The 19,949-nt window shown below is 37.8% G+C and overlaps 1 protein-coding gene across 1 annotated transcript; it reads left to right on the plus strand.

Moving 5' to 3' along the window:
* Window positions 1–4,890: 4,890 nt before the first annotated feature.
* On the plus strand, window positions 4,891–11,900 carry foxj1a (forkhead box J1a). The gene is made up of 3 exons (XM_007237315.4): window positions 4,891–5,073; window positions 5,721–6,337; window positions 7,392–11,900. The coding sequence occupies exons 2-3, from the start codon at window positions 5,762–5,764 to the stop codon at window positions 8,223–8,225; spliced, it is 1,410 nt and encodes a 469-aa protein (XP_007237377.2). The 5' UTR covers window positions 4,891–5,073; window positions 5,721–5,761; the 3' UTR covers window positions 8,226–11,900.
* The last annotated feature ends 8,049 nt before the right edge of the window (window positions 11,901–19,949 follow it).

A 19,949-nucleotide genomic window follows, 5' to 3' on the forward strand; every position in this document is an offset into this window, starting at 1 on the left:
GTATTTACTCGGTATTGGATCGATACCAAATTTTGCAGTATACAGCCCTACTGGGAAGCTCACTAGACCCAGTGCAGGTGGTAGGAGGATGTTAGCCAAGTTGACATAGATGCTGAAGAATGACTCCCATTCCATGCATCAGACTCCCTAAGGCAGCACTGGGCAGCTCCTTCAGGCTGCTTCCTCCTGCTGCTATTCGACTCTACATCCTGCACTGCATTCCAGCTTACTCCCGCTACACACTCAAAGAATATAGATTTTGTAAGATATTTCTCTGTTACCCCTGTGCAACTAAGAGGCAATTTACAATTATTTGTAAATACAGTCCTAAGTGTTATTTACTTTTTATTTTTTATATTGTATATAATGTTTATTTGATCTTTTCGCTGCTGTATTATTGTAAATTTCCCCACTTATCTTATCTTTAACCTCCTCCTCAAGCATATAGCAATGAAATATTTTGTTTATTTTATTTTGGTGAAACTTATCACCCAAAAAGATGGTTTCCAGCGAAAGTCTGAGTATTGCTGGTTTAGGGCAGTGATAAAAATGACCCAAAAGAGATCCCAGTTTTTTTAATTATGCACTTCTGCCAAATGAGACAATATGTTGAAGCAAATTCAGAACTCTCATTTATATATTACATTTTTTATTATATTTATTTATGGTGTATAATGTTTAAACATTGATGAATTCCATTAATCAAATTGTTTGAACCGATGATATACTGATATATAATGATATCTGATGACCTTCCAAATTTTGACCAAAAACAAACTGCATGAATGAAGTGATTTATGGATGAACTTAAAAGGCATACTATTGAACTGTACAGTGAACTCTAGCAAATGTTTTACTCTAGCATAGCTCTGCTGATTGATAGAGACGGCACAATCAGGTTGGGTTAAGTTTAACACCTTCTAAACAAAGATACAAAAAGCTGAGCAGATGTTAAACGGTTAAAGTCAGAATGGGAAATGAAAAACAACAAATATTGCTAAACAGTGTCTCATTGGATGGTTTTGCCTATTATAGTTGCTCTCTAGCTAAAATAGGCCTACAATGTACAGTTTTATTTATACAATTAAAAACGCCACCATTGTTCATTATAATTATATAAACAGAGAATAAAGTTATATTGCTTTTTTAGGTTTACTTCATATGTCCTTTATCCAATTATCTACAGGTGCAAATGTGCCTTACTTCTGTTGAACAGAGTGTAATCAGAGAGTGTGTTGACAGGCCTAGTATTTTGAGACCAGCTCAGGAGTGTCAGCCTTCCCAGCTGTAAAACTGAATAATTCAGATTGGATGTAGGAGAAAGCCTATTACAGAGAAGGTTATCTATAATGTATTGGGGTTGGGCATTTGCTTTGTATTCAGTATTGAATGGTGGCATATTAAGTTAAATGTAGGGCATATACAATAGCATAACTGTAAAAAAAAGTAAAATAAGTGAAATCAGTTTCATAATCTCTACTTACATAAAATGAATATCAGCAGCTGTGTACTCACATATACTGTATTAAAGTTATCTTACTCGTTTTTTTTTTTTACTTACTTCCCTGGGTAAATTATGTTTTATTTGGATGTGTAAATATATAAACAAAGCTGTAGCACTTTGGAGATATGACATCCCAGATAGTTTAAAGAACATTAATATTGTAACCACTCAAATCACTCAGAAGAAGGAAAAACATTTAAAAATGTTTAAAATCTCTTGTATAGTTGACTGATCAGCTATGACCAGTAAGAGCACATAAGAAAAACACCATCTAATTACAACACAAATCATTTTGAGTGATCTCTTCACTTTAAGGCCAATATAAAAAAAGATATTTCCTTAATATAAAGACTTAGACAGGATCCCTGACTGTTGGAGAGTAAAGATACACAAGCCTTACTGTAGTATATGGCAGTATTAAGCAGCAAATGCACAAAGTATATGGCAAAATGATTTTCAATTTACACAGAGAACACTTCCTACGCATTACATGTTTCACATTTATCATCACAGGCCGCAAATCCTTAACAGTAATATGTAATTTTATGTAGGACATACATTTTTGTTCTTTTCTTAATTACTGGTCAGTATAGAGGACTTTGGACTGCTTTCATACATAATGATATTTTCTCTATATGCTTTAGTAATTTAGTCAATCAAGATGTTAACGGTTAACAAAGCTTGCTGTGTACTTATACACTTTATCACGGTTAGAGTTATTTATACTTAATTTGATGTAAATTTATATTTGTAGCTGTACATAAAATGCTAAAATAAAATGGTTAGGTATTTTAGTTGTGATCCTGTAGGGCTGGAGTTTCTGCGCAATATACAGTCAGATACAGACCACAGCAGTAGATTCAAAAGTGTAGACTATAGCCAAAAAGTAATTGGACAACAAGTAGTTTAATGACAGGTTAAGGACATGAAAGGAGTGGAGTTGATTCCAAGTGATGAATTTGCATTTAGAAGCTGTGCAGGGAAACTCTCAATCTGACAGCTAACGAGTTGTTGATGCAAATGAAGTAAGCCACCATTCAGCTGAAACAGTAAAACAGTAATCTATCAAACAACAGAAACTAGTTGTAAAGGTAGAAAATAGAATGCACCGGTGACCTTAGCAACACCTGGTAGACCACGTAATATTTATAAAGTAATGTAGATGAAGCAGAACTCCTTTCAACTCTCAGGCCCTCCTCACTACATCCTGCCAGGTCAAGAAGCAAGGCAAATCACTGTCAAAGACTAAAATCAGGAGATGTCGTAATTAATTTTCATACTTTTCTAAATGTTCTGAGCCTGCTCATTTTCCTCTGTTGTGCATATCTATGGTGATTAAATACTACTTTTTATCTCTTTCAGTTTACTGTAAATGCTCAATTACACTGAAAATGGGGGTCAATCTACACAAATCAATCTACCAGTCAAAATAAAGGTTGATTGAAATTGTAAACCACAAGTCATACTCAGCAACAGACATATGTTAAACAACAGATTTAAATGCTAAAAACCAGACCATTTGGCCAGATGAAACCAAATTAACCTGAATATAGAAGCAGATAATGGGATTTACATGTAGTGTACCATAAACAATCTTATTTACATTCAGCAAATGTAAAGCAAAAGGATTGAAAAATATCAATGCGTGCTGCATCTGGGCCATAGAAGCACATTTGTCCCACTTCTAATCCATCACTTCAAGTGGTATGTGGACCATTAGAAAATGCCAGATGTGGCCCAGGATCCGTCCACAAGTTATCCACTTCCGCCCTCTGCTGTTCAGCCTCATATACTGACACAAATACACTAGACTTCAGATCTGAATGATTACACATGAAAGCATCATTATCAAATCATTATTTAAATATTCCACAATATTAGTATCGCAATATTTCTACAATTCTACAGAATCATATTTTGTAAAAAGTCATTTAGAGTGGCTGTCTAGTCTATTTTAATCTAATGCTTTCACATAGCAACTTCATGCTTCATGTGAACAATCCAAAACCAACAGCGGCAGAGGAAAATTTCCTTCAAAGCTGTAGGCGTTTCTGATAAAAACTAGCTTTCTGATCATGGAAGTAAATATGTTTGATTTAAAATAATGTAATGCACCAAAATATAAAAAATAATAATTAAAAGTAACAAAATCGGCATATTTAAAGTTCAAAGCTTTAAAGTTTAAACTTTAATGTAGAAGGTAAAATCTGAAGATCATGATAAAGGGTAAAGGGTATCTGCTATATAAAAATGATGTAGAAAATACAAGCCGCTGTGTTAGTTTATGAAAATGTGAGTTTGTAGAAAATTAACGTTTCTACTATTTTAAACTCAATATTATAAATGGACATGCTTACAGTATCTAACATCCCATGAGCGAGGCTTTATAGTAAATTAGTATACTATATGTGTCTACTTATAGCAACCGCAGAAAAAAGGAGACTGACAAGGCGGACACAGGGGAAGGTTTTGATGGGCATTTCACGGATGGCTAACAACAAGGCGAGAGGTGAAAGTACTCCAAGCACTGTCTGCTGCTCCTTTTCTCTCACCTTCATTGTCACATTCTTCACTAAAGAGGTTCAGTGACAACAGGAGACTCATTTCAGATGAAGAAAAAATGCTATTAAACAAACTGGGAAAGGATGTTACTCTCAGAGTGGCGATCGAAATGAAAAGACAGGATGAATATCCAGGACTTCAGAGCGAGGTGTTTGAAGGAATGCACAAGCTGTTCTCAGTGAGACAGTGGAACCAAAAAGAAAAAAAAAGAAGGGGAAAGACCCGCACAGACGGGTTAGCCTCTTAAACACTCCATTAGTGTGGCTGAGTGGCTTTCTGAAGAACTGCACAAAAGCAAGTGTATAGAAATAAAAAGACAAGACTTTTCATTTGGTTAGCTGGCTAGGATTGAGCAAGATGAATCAGTCAGATCTCTGCTGGTGTGCAGTGACTCGAGTAGGATTTTACTGTAAAATAGTAAAAATTGGATGTAAACTCTGTGCTACAGTTTGTGTGTGTGCTGTGTAGGCTTTGCTGGTTTATGCACTGTGTTATCTAAAGGGTAAAAAATACAAAAAAGAAGACTTTTATCTTGTGCTAATTTAAATGCTTTAAAAGCTAGCTAATGTTTTGTAGTAAATATTCCAGATAGAATAATAACTATAAGCATTAATGGAGTCTCTATAAAGAAGAGCTGCATAAAGGAATAAAATCATCCTCTGTTTTATCTGTTCCTCATTTTTGTGTTTTATTCTGGATTCACCAGCGTGGTGAGCAGACCGCGGAGAGGGGTTGATTGAAAATGAAGCCCTATAGCAACCGCGCAGCCAATGGAAGAACGGCAAGATGTTTACAAGGGGGTGTTCCGTTGCTAACGGTTACCGGACAGCCCTCGTGCAGCAGGTATTAAAGTGCCCCCCGGTCAGAGGGCCCCGGAGACCTGAAACTGCGCAGCGACGTCATCTCACGGAATTTCAGCGAGTCGTTAACTCAAGCTAACACGGATAAAAACACCATCTGCGGCCTTTTGGATGATTTTTTCGGTAATTTCCAGTTAATCAAAACAGGTGAGCTTCAGGATGAGTGGGATTTCGGGCATTAGAGTTTATTGCTATAAAAAGGGGTTTTCTGTTTTGAAATTCCGAATTGTTATAATTAACATTCTCCATCACTAAGAATACATCATTAATAAATATCACAGAAACGATCACAGGTGTCTGTTAGCTCTTATAGTGATGTAAAGGTGGTGTCTTGGGGTATTTTGTGCTTGTCTAATGTTTATATTATAAGGCTCTATATATATTTAAGGCATATCTATATATATACTCATAAAGTTACTGTTATTTCTGTCATACATCTAATTTAGGCCAGTCTGTTAAATTGATCATTTATGGCCAACAGTATCAGTATCCCTGTTTAAGTGTAGTAAAATCCACCTGCCACAGTGAAAGATGGCACGGCGAGTTGAGCCTTTTTCAGGAACATTCTCTGAAGGCCAGTCAGCTGTGGAATTTAAAGGGGGAGCTTTTTTGGCAGCTAAATGGCTCTAACCCACCCACCCCCATATAATCTACTACTTATACTACTATTTTATAGTTTCATCTATGCTGCTTTGGCGTGTTGCAGCTCATCCTTGCAATGACATCCTACCTCATGCATGATTAAAGCAGGCTGTGGACTGACTGACTGCCGCTGCTATTTTGTCCTTGTGCAGGTTTTGGCTGGGGAGGTGCGGGGAGAGGTTAACAGAGGGCTATGCTGTCCATGAGCTGCGCAGACTCTTGGCCCGAGGGCTCTGTGGGGCTGGAGGAGCAGGTGGTGACAGCTGCTGCTCAGGTCGAAGATCTGGACGAGAGCTCTTTGGCTTATAGCAACTGCACCAGCTCAGACAACCTGGATGATAGCCTCACCAGCCTCCAGTGGCTGCAGGAGTTCTCTATCCTCAATGCTAGTGGAGGGCAACATGTGTCTACCAGCAGCCAGCACCACAGCCCTTTCTTTGGGCAGCAGCTGGGAGCAGAAGCCCCTGCCTCTCCTCTAGCAGGCGACCCTGCATCCATAGGCATGCCGCTGACCCCAGGTAAGCCCATTGCGGCGTCCTTTTGCCGGGTGCCCTCCCTGTCGGCTTTGCCCAGCTTGGTGGCACATGGCCACTGCCCAGACGAGGTAGACTACAAGACCAACCCTCACATTAAGCCACCTTACTCATACGCAACCCTGATCTGCATGGCCATGCAAGCAAGCAAGAAAAGCAAAATCACTCTCTCATGCATCTATAAATGGATAACTGACAACTTCTGCTACTTCCGCCATGCTGACCCCACCTGGCAGGTGAGTTATTGCTCCTTAAATCTCGTTCTTAACAAACTTTACAATCAAATTTTAACAGAGATATTTAAATGTGATATTAATGATATTAAATGTGTAGTACTTGAAGGTATAATGTCAAAAACAAGGATAAAGAAAGAAGGTAAATGGTTTTGTAAAATGGAGTTAATATTACTTTCATACATAATCTCACATGAATGTCACACATGAACTCTAAAGTATGAGCAGTAAAATATAAGACCCTTTAATTTTGACACACTAGAATGAAACTAAATGTTCATTAGAGTTAGAGTAGTGTACATTCGAGGGAGAAACCCTCTACATCTTCCTGGAGGACTCTCTGTGTTGGAGAGTAAACAACTTCTGCTTAGCACAATGATTTTCCTCTACAGGAACCCTCCAGAGAGCTTGTTTTCTTTTATTCTGAGACTTTGTATTTGGGAAATTATTGGATAGCTGCCACACAGTGAAATAGTATTAGCAACTAAGCAGTATAGTTAATTATGAGAGCTAGAGGTTAGGGATGGCAGCACACGGGGTATGTAACTACACTGAAATGACTACAATTACATGTTTTAACCTACCCTAATAGACAGATAGACAGTGAAAAGAAGAGAATGGGATGTTTTCTGATATAAACATATATAATGTGTATAAAGTTTATTTACAGTAAAAAGGGTGGTTTTAAGGAAAATGGTTGGTAAATGATTAATTAACCCTGTAGCCTTTCTGAGGACAACTGAGACGTTTCCTCCAGTTTCAGTTATTTTAACCCGCAACCTTAACAAACAATGTTTAACCAAGGTCAAAGGGTCAGTGCTTCATTTAAATATAAGTGCTTTGTGGTATTTGGCCAGTCTATTGTGGTATTTATGAGGTTCAGGATGTGCAAAAGCCTTTTAGAATGGATCTCAAGTGTGCAGTTCTTGCTCTAAAGAAGAGAAGCTGATACTGAATGCATTGATTAGCACATTTATTCATATAAGACTAAGACTAACTATAAGACTAAGACTAACATTATGGTGCTTTTGTCTTCTATCTTAATGTATTATTGCAGAATTCAATCCGACACAACCTCTCACTGAACAAGTGCTTCATTAAGGTTCCGAGGCAGAAAGACGAGCCAGGAAAGGGAGGTTTCTGGAAGATCGACCCCCAGTATGCTGAGCGTCTACTCAGTGGGGCCTATAAGAAGCGGAGGACACCTCCGGTACAGATTAACCCAGCTCTTCAAAACCACCTCAGGATGAACTCACAACCAACTGTGCCAACAAGTGTCCCAGGAGGACTCTGTGTTAGCGCTGAGTCCCAGCAGCTCCTGAAAGAGTTTGAGGAAGCCACTGGTGTTGACCAGAACTGGGACCCTCGTCTTGCCGAAGCCACAATGTTTGGTTGCTGGGGCCCTGCAAAGGGCCACAAAAGAAAACAGCCATATGGGCATAGAACTGGTGGTCCCAAAGCCTTGCGCCGCTCTAGCTCGCCATTTCTGGCCATAGAGGAACCAAAGGATCTAGACTCCCTCAAGAGCAACTTTGACTGGGATGCCCTGCTCGATTCAGCACTGAATGGGGAGTTGAGCCTGAATGAAGGTGGCCCACTGAGTCCAATCACAAGAGAAGAGGACCTCACCATACATGGCATTCATATCAGCCCCCTTGAGGCCACCAATGGCACTGCAGAGAGCAGTGTGCTGATAGAAACGCAAAGAAGCAGCGATGTAGACTTCGACGAGGAAACATTCTTAGCCACAGAATTTCTTCAGAGTCCATGGACAGAGGATGACGCAGTGAATCGTCCAGACTTCCTCTCCAGTTCCACCATTAGCCTTGATCAGTTGTTTGATCTCGGAGACTCACTTGACATTAACTGTAAGATTGAGTCTCTTCTGTAAAGAGTGGCTCTTGTCGAACCATTCCCAGGAAATGTTTTCATGGACAGAGAGGGTTAAATAATGGTTTATCCCAAAGAACTTTGGTTTCATCTCAAAGATAGCATTTTAAATATGTGTCTGTTTCTTACTTTGATTTTTATGATTATGTTTTTTATATTTGGCACACCAAGTTGCCTACTTTTATTAAACTAAGCACCACTGATCAAAGGCCACTAGACAATGACCAGCCATGGAATTACAAATGAAGACAGCACAGGTAGAAAACGAGAAACAGGATTGTGTTCGTTCACAGCTTGGATGCTCATGTTATAATTGCATTTAAAGATCCAGCAATAAACAAACTTCTTAACATTCTTAACAAGACTGACAGAAAACAAGATTAAATGTACATGTCTAATGTTTTATTGTAATTTTATCACAAAACTAAATATGCAAATAAACATGCATCACAAATATAGTGCTGAATTGCTATTACTATACATATGTATGTACTACAATATAGAATGAACCTTCAGTAGTAGGGGCTTCTGGTAAGTGTTCTGAATGTATCCAGTTTTCATAGTATTGTAAAGTGGGTCTCTAGCATCATATACTTACTTTTGTGCTACATTGTTTTTAGGAGACTTGTCCATGTTAACCTATTTGAAGAATAACTAATATCAGTAACATTCCCTGTGTTTCTAATAAGAGGATTCATACAAACCAGTTCTTATAGCTATAGTGGATGAACTGTTTTTTGTTTTTTCGTTTATGCTCTTAATTCCACTATACTGATAAACTTGTTGTAGTAGTGCTGTTGTACATACACAATGGATTCAAGAATCCTAGAATGTGATTTTGTGAAGAGGGAATAATTACCTTATACTGTGTAAAACTAAGTGGCAAAATGTCCTGTCCCAATTCAAAAGCTGTCTGGCTCCAGTTCTTCTTTGCTTACTTTGCTGTGTAATTGTACTGTGAGTACTATCAGAGTCTACAAAGTGATTTCATCAACCACTTTTAGGTTTTTAGCATTTAGAGGTGCATACCAATGTTCAGGAAATATATCTTACACTGAAAGATAAATAGGAGCTTGAACTACTAATAAATCAATATTTGGTTAGTCAAGATATGAGCTGGTCATGTAACCTGAGTGAACGGTGGCAGACATACAGGAGCAGTTTGCCAAACTGCGATTAAACCTAGTCTTGAAGTACACAGCAATTTAAGTTATGATTTTCATTTGTAAGGGAAAACTAGTTTTCAACTAGGTTTAGTCCCTGCCTGAGAAACCAATCCATATTGCTATTGTCACATAAAAAGATGGAATCTTTTTTCACTCTTTTGAATTTGAATCTGGAATTTATCTGGAATTATTTTTCTTGTAACTATTTACACTAGTACCAGTTTGGCCATTCTTTGTGGATCTCTCTTATCATATACTGTATAGAAGGTGAGGTGGGCTCACTCAACATTTTGACCTCACTAAACCTCAGGCAATTAAATCCTCATCAGTGCTTCAAAATCCAGTGTCTTCATATAAATAAAGCATCATGTTTCAAAACTGTTTTGTAAATGGTCAAGCGAGTATCACACTTTGTCTACCAATTAAGATAATCAGAGCTCTACAAGGTTTTTGGGAAACCGTATCCAGGATGGTCGCGTCTGATTACCAGGTAAACAGATACTGAGATTTAAAATGAACATTTACACATTCCATGGGTTGTTTTTACAGAATTTCTGTATTAATATCCAGTTACTAATAAGTAAGTTAATGTGATTTGGGACCTGCTTATAGGACTATAGCAGGAACAACAAAAAATGTTTTTTTAAAGGACCATACTGGTCTATGGTAGAGAAGTCTACCAACACTTCTTTCCAGTCTTAGTGAGAGGACCCTGATGTCTACAATGCTAATGCAGCCATTTTATTTAATATCCAAAACCATTAGTAGCCGTTCACTGCTTTTATAAAATGTCAATGAAATACAATATAAATTGTAAACTTTTATTTCAAATGATTCAGTAGATGTGGATAGGTCTGATTCAATCTTAACCTTCCTCCAGTTGACATTGGAGTCCTTCTGAGTAGTCTTTAGGGGTCTTGGTGGTCTCCCTCACTAGTCTCCTTTTTGTTTGGTCACTCAGTTTGTGAGGTCGGCTGCTCTTGGCAAATTCACACATGTGCCATATTCCTTTTATTTCAGGAGATGTTAAGTGACATGGACTTTTGCATCAACTTCCACAGAGTGTTCTTTTGACTTCCTGGTATATTCATAGCCATGAATACTGACTATCCAGTGACTGGAGCTTTCAGACAGGTGCAAAATTATATTGCTAAAATATTGGTACATCAGGGAAATTTTTTTTTTTCTTTTAAAACACTGTATATGTTGTATAAGGGAATAAAAAATATTCTTTGTGCTTCTTAAAACTATCACAAAACTATATATATCTGCATGATTTACTGTGGTATCGAGGTCGGTGTCAGTAACTTACCTTTGGCACTCTTCTTGAATCAGCATAGTTCTGTCATTCTGAATTTGATGATGTCATTGTTTGTCAGAGAGTGACGCAAAAGTCTACTTCAGGCAGTTTCTGGCAGTCCACACTATCAGAATCAATCCGAATTTGAGTCGGAGGTCTGATCATGGCCTTAATAGATTCTGACTAGTTATCATTAGTATTTCTGTTAACAATTCTGATAGTAAGCTTCTTTATGATGAGTATTTTAGTAATCTTTTAATAGACAGAATATTACACATGGTTTTCATGCTGTTAAAGCAATATCCACTGTGTCTTGTGAGTGCTCTGGCTGTAATCTCTTTTCCTCTCTGTGTGTCTGCGCGTGATTCTGTCTAGGCAGTGCTTTTATTATGCTGGGAATCGTGTGTGAGTGATTTACACAAGCTTGTTTTAGCTTGTCCTCTTAGGTGACTGTTTCTACTGGCTGTAAGTAGGGAGGCTGTGAGTGCTTTGTCTGTGTTCAGTCAAATTCTTGCACCCCCTGGAGCTGCAGTCAGTCATCCCCTCAGTGGGGCCATGTGGGGTCTGATGGGGACGAGCATCCCACGCCCTCATATATCACTGCGTTTCTACACCACACTAGCTCTGTCAAGTTGAGAAGGGATTGGGGGTTTGGGTGAAGAGCAATTGGCCTAATGGATCTACTCATGCATACATGCAGTTTGTACCTCATAAAATGGTATTTTGACATTGTTGAACAGCATGTTGTTAGCATATGCGAGTGACCCCCAACACCATTCTCACTGCAACAGCACAATGCTCTGAATTATTAGGATTCCAAAGTTCAGGGCTCAGGGGGAAAGATATATATTTCAAACACTTCTTATACAATATTGAAACTAAATGCATTTACTCAGTTACCTGTCGGATGTGTTTTTGCCCTATAAATTGCTCAAACTATTCAAGAAAAGGAACATTTGTCTTGCTGATATGCTGAGCTGTGCTTTTTTTTTAAACACCCAGTCAAACTGTAAAGCAATGCACCCTCAAATACTCAGAATTATGCACAAACAAAAAGCCATTTTACTTGTTAAAACATTTAGGTTTTACTTAACATGCATGTGTTAAAAATTAAATACTTACGCATTAAAACTAAAGTAAGACTCAATGTAGAACCTATTACTCTGTATGATTCTACTTGTGTTTAATAAAAATAGAATACTGAATGCTACATTTCTGAGAGGAAAATATACTTTTTACACATCTGTTAGCATTGTTGCTAAGAATGATATTTTACCAGTTTATTGAATAGCATTTTTTGTATAGAAAAAGCAGCAACTATTGTTCTCAGCATCCAGGAACTCAAGATGCTGAGAAAACTATTCCAGGAGACTCTTCCTCATGAAGACGCTAAATAAAAATAAAAAAACAAGAGTGTGCAGTTTGTCCTCAAAGGTAAATGTGATACATGCATGTGTTCCATTCAATGTTACAACGTACAATGTAAAAAAAAAAGAAAAAAAAGAAAACACACTGAATGAGAACAGGTGTGTCCAAACTTTTGAGTGGTACTGTATATCCACAATCTTGCCATACTTTGCTAATCTGTCTTTCAGTAAGAACTAAACCACATTTTGTTTGCCACTGCATCACACACCTAAAAATAAAGCTTTAGCCACATCTGTAGATCTAAGCTCAGATGTCTTTGTTTTAGATCTGACTGTTAATGTACACTCAATAAAGAAAAAAATTGTACTGCTGTTATTAATAACAAATACATTATTTTGTTGGTATTGATATCACTTGAGTTGTATTGCCTCTTTTACATGTATTAGAATTAAATAAAAAAGATAACTCTACTTAACAGTATATAAAAAAATCTTTAGGAGGCTCACAAAAACCCACTTTACACAAAATATGTAGCTCAATGTTTTTTAATTACTTTTTGAGTAAATAAATGAAACTCCCCCTTTTTTCTTTAGGCAGGCTGATATGCCTTTGGCTTGATTATCTCCTCATTCTGGGATGAGCAATGCATGCTGGAATGTCGTTTTCTTTCCGGGTAGTGTGCGTGGCTGGTAATTATAATGTTGTGGCTTGGTCAGATGAGAATGCCTTGGTAACCTGATGCAGGCATTATTCTCCATCCCTGCTGATGGCTGCATGTAAGAAGAGCTCCCTGATGAAATGTTAACCACACCATTTTTCCCCCAGTCCAGCAATGCTCAAAACCAAAACCAGCTACAACAGCATTTCAAATCTCTTTTTCAGCAAATGATGAACAGTGCGGAGATGTAGAACTGTCTGTGGAAGCTGTGAACACTGGGCCGAGTTGGATTAGTTGACAGGCCTCACTAGTTACACTGTTACTGGATCTGCCTTGATATGGGAGAGTATATATACACTGACACGTTAAACATCAGGAATAGAAAGGAATGGCTTATTGCTAATTTATAATCCTTACTTTTCTTTTCTTTTTCTTATACATGCCAAGATCTGTGTTTTAGAATAAGCTACTGACATCTGCCACAAATTGGAACTGCATATAAATTGCAACCAATCTGTTTCTGCTTTTTGTTTTTTTTGTTATAATGTTATAATGAAAATGTGGCATAAAAAATAACAAAAAAAATTTTTATTAAGTAAAAATACCCCCCAAAATAGCTATAGTATCTTTATAGCTATATGTATTTATTCACTTAAACACATTTTTCGACAAATTTCAGTGCATCATCCATGTATCACAACAATAAAACTAAATAATACATAAATAATTTATGACAGGTGCAAATGTTTGGACACCTTTCGACCTGTGTTACAGCTTAAATGCCTTTTTAGGCCCCAACTGACTCGTTAGGATGAGTGAAGCAGGTTAATAGAATAGAAATTGTGATCTGATGACAGTCCCCAAGTTCAATACATTCTGGACTACACAGCTGTCTGACATTCAACTAAATCATTAGATATTAGTAGTTAAGGGAAGCTGTGAAAGACTGTGAAAGGCAAGATCTAAACAACCAAATACAGTTCTCAGACCTACTGGAAGGCCTAGCTGACACAGGGGTGTTGATGCAGCACAGCTTACACAAACATGATCTGCATGAAAGCGTCATCAGAGGGAAAACTTACTCTAGTGCTGTGGACTAATGCAGTTAAAATGAAACGTGTTGGCCTGGATTACCAAACATGTGTTTGGAGAGAGAATGGAGCATTGTTTGATTTAAAAAACAGCTGTGTGGGGATACTTTGGTGCTTTGTGGTTGTATGGCAGCCTGTGGAGCAAGAAAGGGATAAGATGTAGGAATAGAGAGAAGAATCCACAAATTCTGGAAACAATTATGAACATCATTAGAAATGTGTGGGTAAAACTTGTTGAACATTTTCAGCTACAAAAAACATAATGCGCTGATGTAGTATATCATTTAATAAAATACATAAACTAAAGTATAAAATAAAGTACAGTGCCCTCTTGAATATGTTACCATTTTATTGCATTTATAATTGTAATCAATGTCAATATTAAATAAAATATATATTTTTGGTTATTCCTTTGACAACTGTACTCAAATTATCATGTCAAAGTAAAAACTAGTATCTAGTATCTTAAATAAGTAATCGCAAAAATACTAATAATATTCACTTTAAACCTGTATTTAGGAGACGTGCCTTTAGTCACAATCTGAATCTGGAATAGAGGTCAATCAATTGTGTCTGTGTACAGGGATGTAACAAGCTCTAGCAGACTGAAACAGATTGTCCTTCAGGATGTCCTACTCATTTTTTGAATCAATAAAATATCTTTTCCAGGCTTCGTTTTTTTTATTCTTTATTTAGGTGTTCTGTAGGATTTAGATCTGGGTGAATTGCTTGGCCATTTCATTTCTGTTTTTTTTTGGAGTATGATTTGGGTCATTGTCCTACTGGAAGACCCATGGCCTCAGAGTGAGACCCACCTTTTTGACACCAGGCCCTAAATTACACTACAAATGATTTATGGAATCATTAATTTTACATTCTGTACTGTTTAATTAATTGATATTACAATAAAGAGTTATTTTGTGAATTTGTGTAAAGAAATCCAAATTATGTCGACCAAGATTCCATTAAAAAAAAAAACTGTTCACAGGGAGAAATACTTCTGAACAGGCAATATCATCTGGCCCCGGGTGTCCCAATTTCCTTACGAATGTATAACAAATAATACATAGAAGAGCAATTCATAAATGTCCAGTAATCAAATACTAAATGATTCAAACAGGAACTATTTGTGCTCTTTTATGGTTTTTAATGAACGTTTTGCCTAAATAATACACTAATGAATGAACCAGGCATTCGGGCAGGCTGGAAAAAGATTAAGGATATATTTTTTTTAGCGTTGCCTTCACAACTCCAGTGGTATTTCTAGTGCTGCGCACCATATGAGGAAAGCACAGACTGACCACTGCTTCAGGCAGTCCCTCAAAGCCTAACTTACCCCCCTCCTGAAAAAGTAAAAGTGGAAGGAGAGGTGGAATACATCTTTTTTTTCATGACATGCCCCTCCCCATAGGCCCAGTCTCCTGGGTAACTGCGGGTGCTATTGTCATGAAGGCAGGACACAAAATGCAAAAGAGCCCATAACAGTCCCCGGAACACAGAGAGAGAAAGAGCCTGGTGTTAACCCAGATTTATTACAGTGATGCTGTAGGGCTTTGTCACTACACTTATCTAGCCAATGTGAACTCCTAAAGACACTGAAGGGGGAACTTTGTTTTTTGCTCAAAGGTTTACTGTTTGTTGGAGCCTCTTTAGCTGCTCAATGGAGAGAGAGCGTCTTCAATGGAGAAAGTGCTCCTCAGCAAAGAGAACAGATAAAAAACAACATATACAGTGTGACAACCTACACTAACTGCACACAATAGATTTTGTATGCTCTACAGTTATAGGTAGTCAGTATGTATGTCTTTCCTTTTCACTGTCAGTAAGAGAGGGTATATTCAGACAATCATTATTGTCTAAACAAAAACATTGTATAAACAACATAATCATGCAGCTCTGACGCTATATTTTATTATCATTCACTGAATGGCAGCGGTCGTCTTTCACCTTTGGTCTTCACTTCAGGTACTTTGACGGCCCAACGTTACATTAATGGAGCCCATTAATGATGCAACCAGTGGTCGTATTTTTTCTAAACAGGCCATTACACTTTAATAATTTTATAATTATCTAATAATCAATCATTTTTTGTTCTTAGTGACCTGGTTATTCCTTTTCAATAGCATTAGACAAAAAAAAAGTGTATTTCTTAGATTCTCCCAAATTTAGTAAATGCCAGTTGCCACCCACTAACTAGAATACCACTCTAGCTAGGACCCCCCCACCGTCTGGGCCATTAGAAATCTCAACACACTTGGAGAAAAATGGTAAGTGTCAATTTTAAAACAGGAGACCACATTAGGTTAGAACTGTAGTGTGAAAGGGGAGACTGATTAACCAGGAAGAGGCCAATGATGCTCTTAGACTTGTAGACACAGATGATTTTATCATCAACAGCCCCCTACTGCTGTAGTGATGTGGGTACAGGGTTCCTGACTTATCGCACATTCATGCCAGCACAGAATGTTCCTGGTAAAAATACATTAGGTTGCTCTCTTTGTTTTACCAAGCAGTTCAGGTACTAATGAAGAATAAAGACACACTGGTATGAAAAAGTTTGGTTGTTCAGATCAGCAATTTCAGTCAAATTGTCAGGCCTGGTTCTGAAAGCGCTCCTGTTTCTCCCACACTCAGCTCTAACAACACTACCCAGAACGCACAACATGCTGACATCACACAGACACCTGGTGTTTCTCCCTCATTACGAAGCATTATTGTTATCCTGTCTCTGTTACTCCGTGTATGACATAACTCTTTGTTTTTTCGACACCGATTTTTGCCTTCTCCTAGGTGTTTGGATTTACCGTGTTTGACCTGGACTGTTTACTTTTTTTGCCTTTTTGTCTACCTCTGCTGGTGTTTCCCCGTGTATAATTCTCTGGACTGTCTCCCGTTTTTTTTTAACGTGGCTACTGTTTTCCGGTGTATTACTCTTTTTGCTTTTGACTACCCCTGTATCTCAGATTTTTCAAATAAAGTCTTATTTTTGTATCCGCGAGTGTCTGAGTCCTGTCCCCACTATGACATAAATATATCATATAGCAGACGAACACAGAGATATTTAATAAGTGAAGTGAAGTTTATATGATTTACAGAAAGTGTGCAATAATTCTTGAAACTAAATTAGGCAGGTGCATACATTTGGGCACCCTTGTCATTTTATTGATTCATACTTTAACAAGACCATGACCCTAAACACTGCTCAAAATCTGCTCAGGTATTTATGCGGAGGAACAAGTACAATGTTCTGGAATGATCATCTAAGTCCCCGGACCTGAATATTATTGAAAATCTGTGCTGTGATTTAAAGTGTGCTGTTCATGATCAGAAACCATCAAACCTGACTGAACTGGAGATGATTCGTAAAGAAGAATGGAGTATAACAATTCCATGACAACCAAGGAACACAGACAGGTCAGAGATAATTCTGTGGAAAAGTGTAAAGCAGGGAAGGTATATAAAAGCATATCCCAATATGAACATCTCAAGGAGCACTGATCAATACATCACATGAAAATAAAAGAAGTATTTCAAAAATGCAAACCTACCAATTTCGATGACAATAAACTGACAATCCAGGCAAAGAGAACAGTAGTTATAGAAATTGCCAAGAGGTCCATAGTCACTCTGGATGAGCTGCAGAGATCCACAGTTGGGAGAATCTGTCCACAGGACAACTATTCGTCATGCACTCCAAATTATTCTTTTGTAGACAAAGATCCTCTGGTCAGATTAGACCAAAGTTGAACTGTTTGGCCTGAATTCAAAGCATGTGTGGCAGAAAAGTGACACTGCTCATTACCCTGAACAATTACCATTATCATAATTGTTTACTTATCATCATCATATCTTTACTTTATTACGCTAATTGATTCTGCTTATGTACTACCCTAAATCAGATAACACTGGGATAGTGAGAAAAATGCAAACCAATAAAAGCAGTGTTTCTTACATTTACTTGGCCTTCTGTTTAATCACAGGTAGTATGAAACCAAGATAGCCTATTTACCTGGTCAACTTTAAATGTTACACATTTTTTAAATTTCGGATTCTAAAGCACTTTGTAATGTAACTTCATTCATTCTAACAACATCTAAAATATGTTGTTGGTAAATGAGCTAAAAGTTTATCAAATAATAAAAATGTAATGTAATTGTTTTATATCGGTTAGATACTTACTGGCAAAATACATTCAAAAGAAATTGTGAAGCATATACAATTCTTTTCAGATGAACACAGACACATCCGAAAAGCAGGGGTCAGAAAAAGCTGTTGGCTATTGTATGCAGAGTTGCTGGTAGTGGTTTTATGTTAGCGTGTATGTATGTATGTATAAGTGTGTGTGTGTGTGTGTGTGTGTTCCGTAAGCCACCAGTGCCTTTTTGTGGGTGAGATACTAGTAGTAATCCAACATTCATCACCAGCTTAGTGAGCAATACACACGGTGAGCAGCCGCAAAAGGAACAATGCTCAGTGAAACGGTGGGAGGCCTCTTATTCATTACACAAAGCTGTGACGCTCTTTTGTAGGTGTTTTTGGGAGGGGGCGATGAGACTGCAAACGATTGCCATGACAAAACTGTTTCCCATCGTCACTAATTAATGGGGATTGTTGTGTCTGGTAGTGATAAGCTTTGCTCCAGAGCCATTTGTATTACGTTCTTTGTGAGCACAGTCCCAAATCACAGTGTAATGCCACAAGATTGTCTGGACCTTCTTGGACTGGCCAGTCTAAAAACAAGCTAGAGAACAAAAAATAAAGCATTAATCTGCAAAAACAGATGAAAGGTACATTAAAAAACAGGACTTGTTTTTGCAAATGAACTCCTCAAAAGTTTTGATTTTTGATGGTAGGCTTTATTAGTCTATGTTCTGTTCAAATTTATTTTTCCAAATAGAATATCTGCACATATACATTACCCTAGCTTCTCTAGACTAACGTATGATCTGTAAACAATGATGAGCACTGACTGGACAGGGAGAATCATCACTTTATACCATGCAATGCTGACAAACCTCTATCAATATGTACCCATTTGAGAAGACACATTTAAGCAATATATTTGTATTCATTTATCTCGTTCCATCAGTGGCCAACAAAAGAAACCATCCAAAGCTCCAGGTTAAACAATTACACATTTTACCCACCTTTCTACAACTTCATAAAAGTGGCTCATGGCTTCGGGTGAGAATTGGGACAGGGCCGATATGGAGGGTCTATCTGGTAAAATAGCAACTCAGTGTTTGTCAGGTGCTATCCTGCAACCTTAGGCCTGCTATAATAATAATAACAATAATTGTTGTATAAATATTAACTGTTGGTCTGACACAAAGTCTGACGAATTCAAAGCACCCATTAGAACTACAGAGGAAGTAGTGGAATAATTCCCACTTTAGAATTGTTACCTCTCAGGACAGGTGTGTCCAGCCTGAGATGCAAGTGTCTACTGTTATGGAGACGAAGATACAATGCAGCCCTGGACATGAGCTATTTATCACATACCTCAGTAGGAAGAGGAGCACCCAGCTGACACCTGATCTTAACCTTGAGTGAGTGTGAACCCTGCAGACTGTCTCTAAGGGTGCCATGACGAGGGAGAATTACAAGGACTGAGAGAAGCGGAAAAAAAGAAAGAAAAAGAAAACAAACACAAACAAAGGCCATGGCAGCAAGGTTAAGGCTTATAGTGAGGTCCTGCTGGCCGTGGCATGACCTTGGATGGGCAAGCCCGGGCCTGCCTTTCAATGCTGGGCGGGAGGCATACCAAGCTGCTTGCAGGATACCGCCAGGCCTCGATGATAAGAAGAAAAGAGCTGCCCATTTTGAGCAAACAAGACCGTAGTGAGCTGTTTGCACCCTTCTCCATATTTTCTATGTTGTTCCTTCATTTATTTATATATTTATTTGCCTCAGAACCAAACCGTCACTGGCTTTCCATACAACGGCTGCCAGGAGCCTATTTAAATTCTTTCTTCAGAAGATACTCAGTCTTTATTCTCTTTGTCTTCCACTCCACACACACTCAGACTCCCATTCTCTAAAAAAGTTTTAATTTGATTTCTTTATTTCTTTGTTTGTTCCCCAGCAAAGTGAACGCTTTGAAATGATGCTGCTTTACATATCTTAGGTTTTCCATTCAATA

Source organism: Astyanax mexicanus, chromosome 19, assembly GCF_023375975.1.
Source record: "Astyanax mexicanus isolate ESR-SI-001 chromosome 19, AstMex3_surface, whole genome shotgun sequence".
NCBI classification, from domain to species: Eukaryota; Metazoa; Chordata; class Actinopteri; order Characiformes; family Acestrorhamphidae; genus Astyanax; species Astyanax mexicanus.

What these genes read in the sequence shown, in the direction of transcription:
- foxj1a (XM_007237315.4), top strand. Translation starts at nt 5,762, where the DNA reads ATGCTGTCCATGAGCTGCGCAGACTCTTGGCCCGAGGGCTCTGTGGGG. An exon ending in ATGCTGACCCCACCTGGCAG is followed by an intron (nt 6,338 to 7,391) that starts GTGAGTTATTGC and finishes GTATTATTGCAG; the next exon opens with AATTCAATCCGACACAACCT.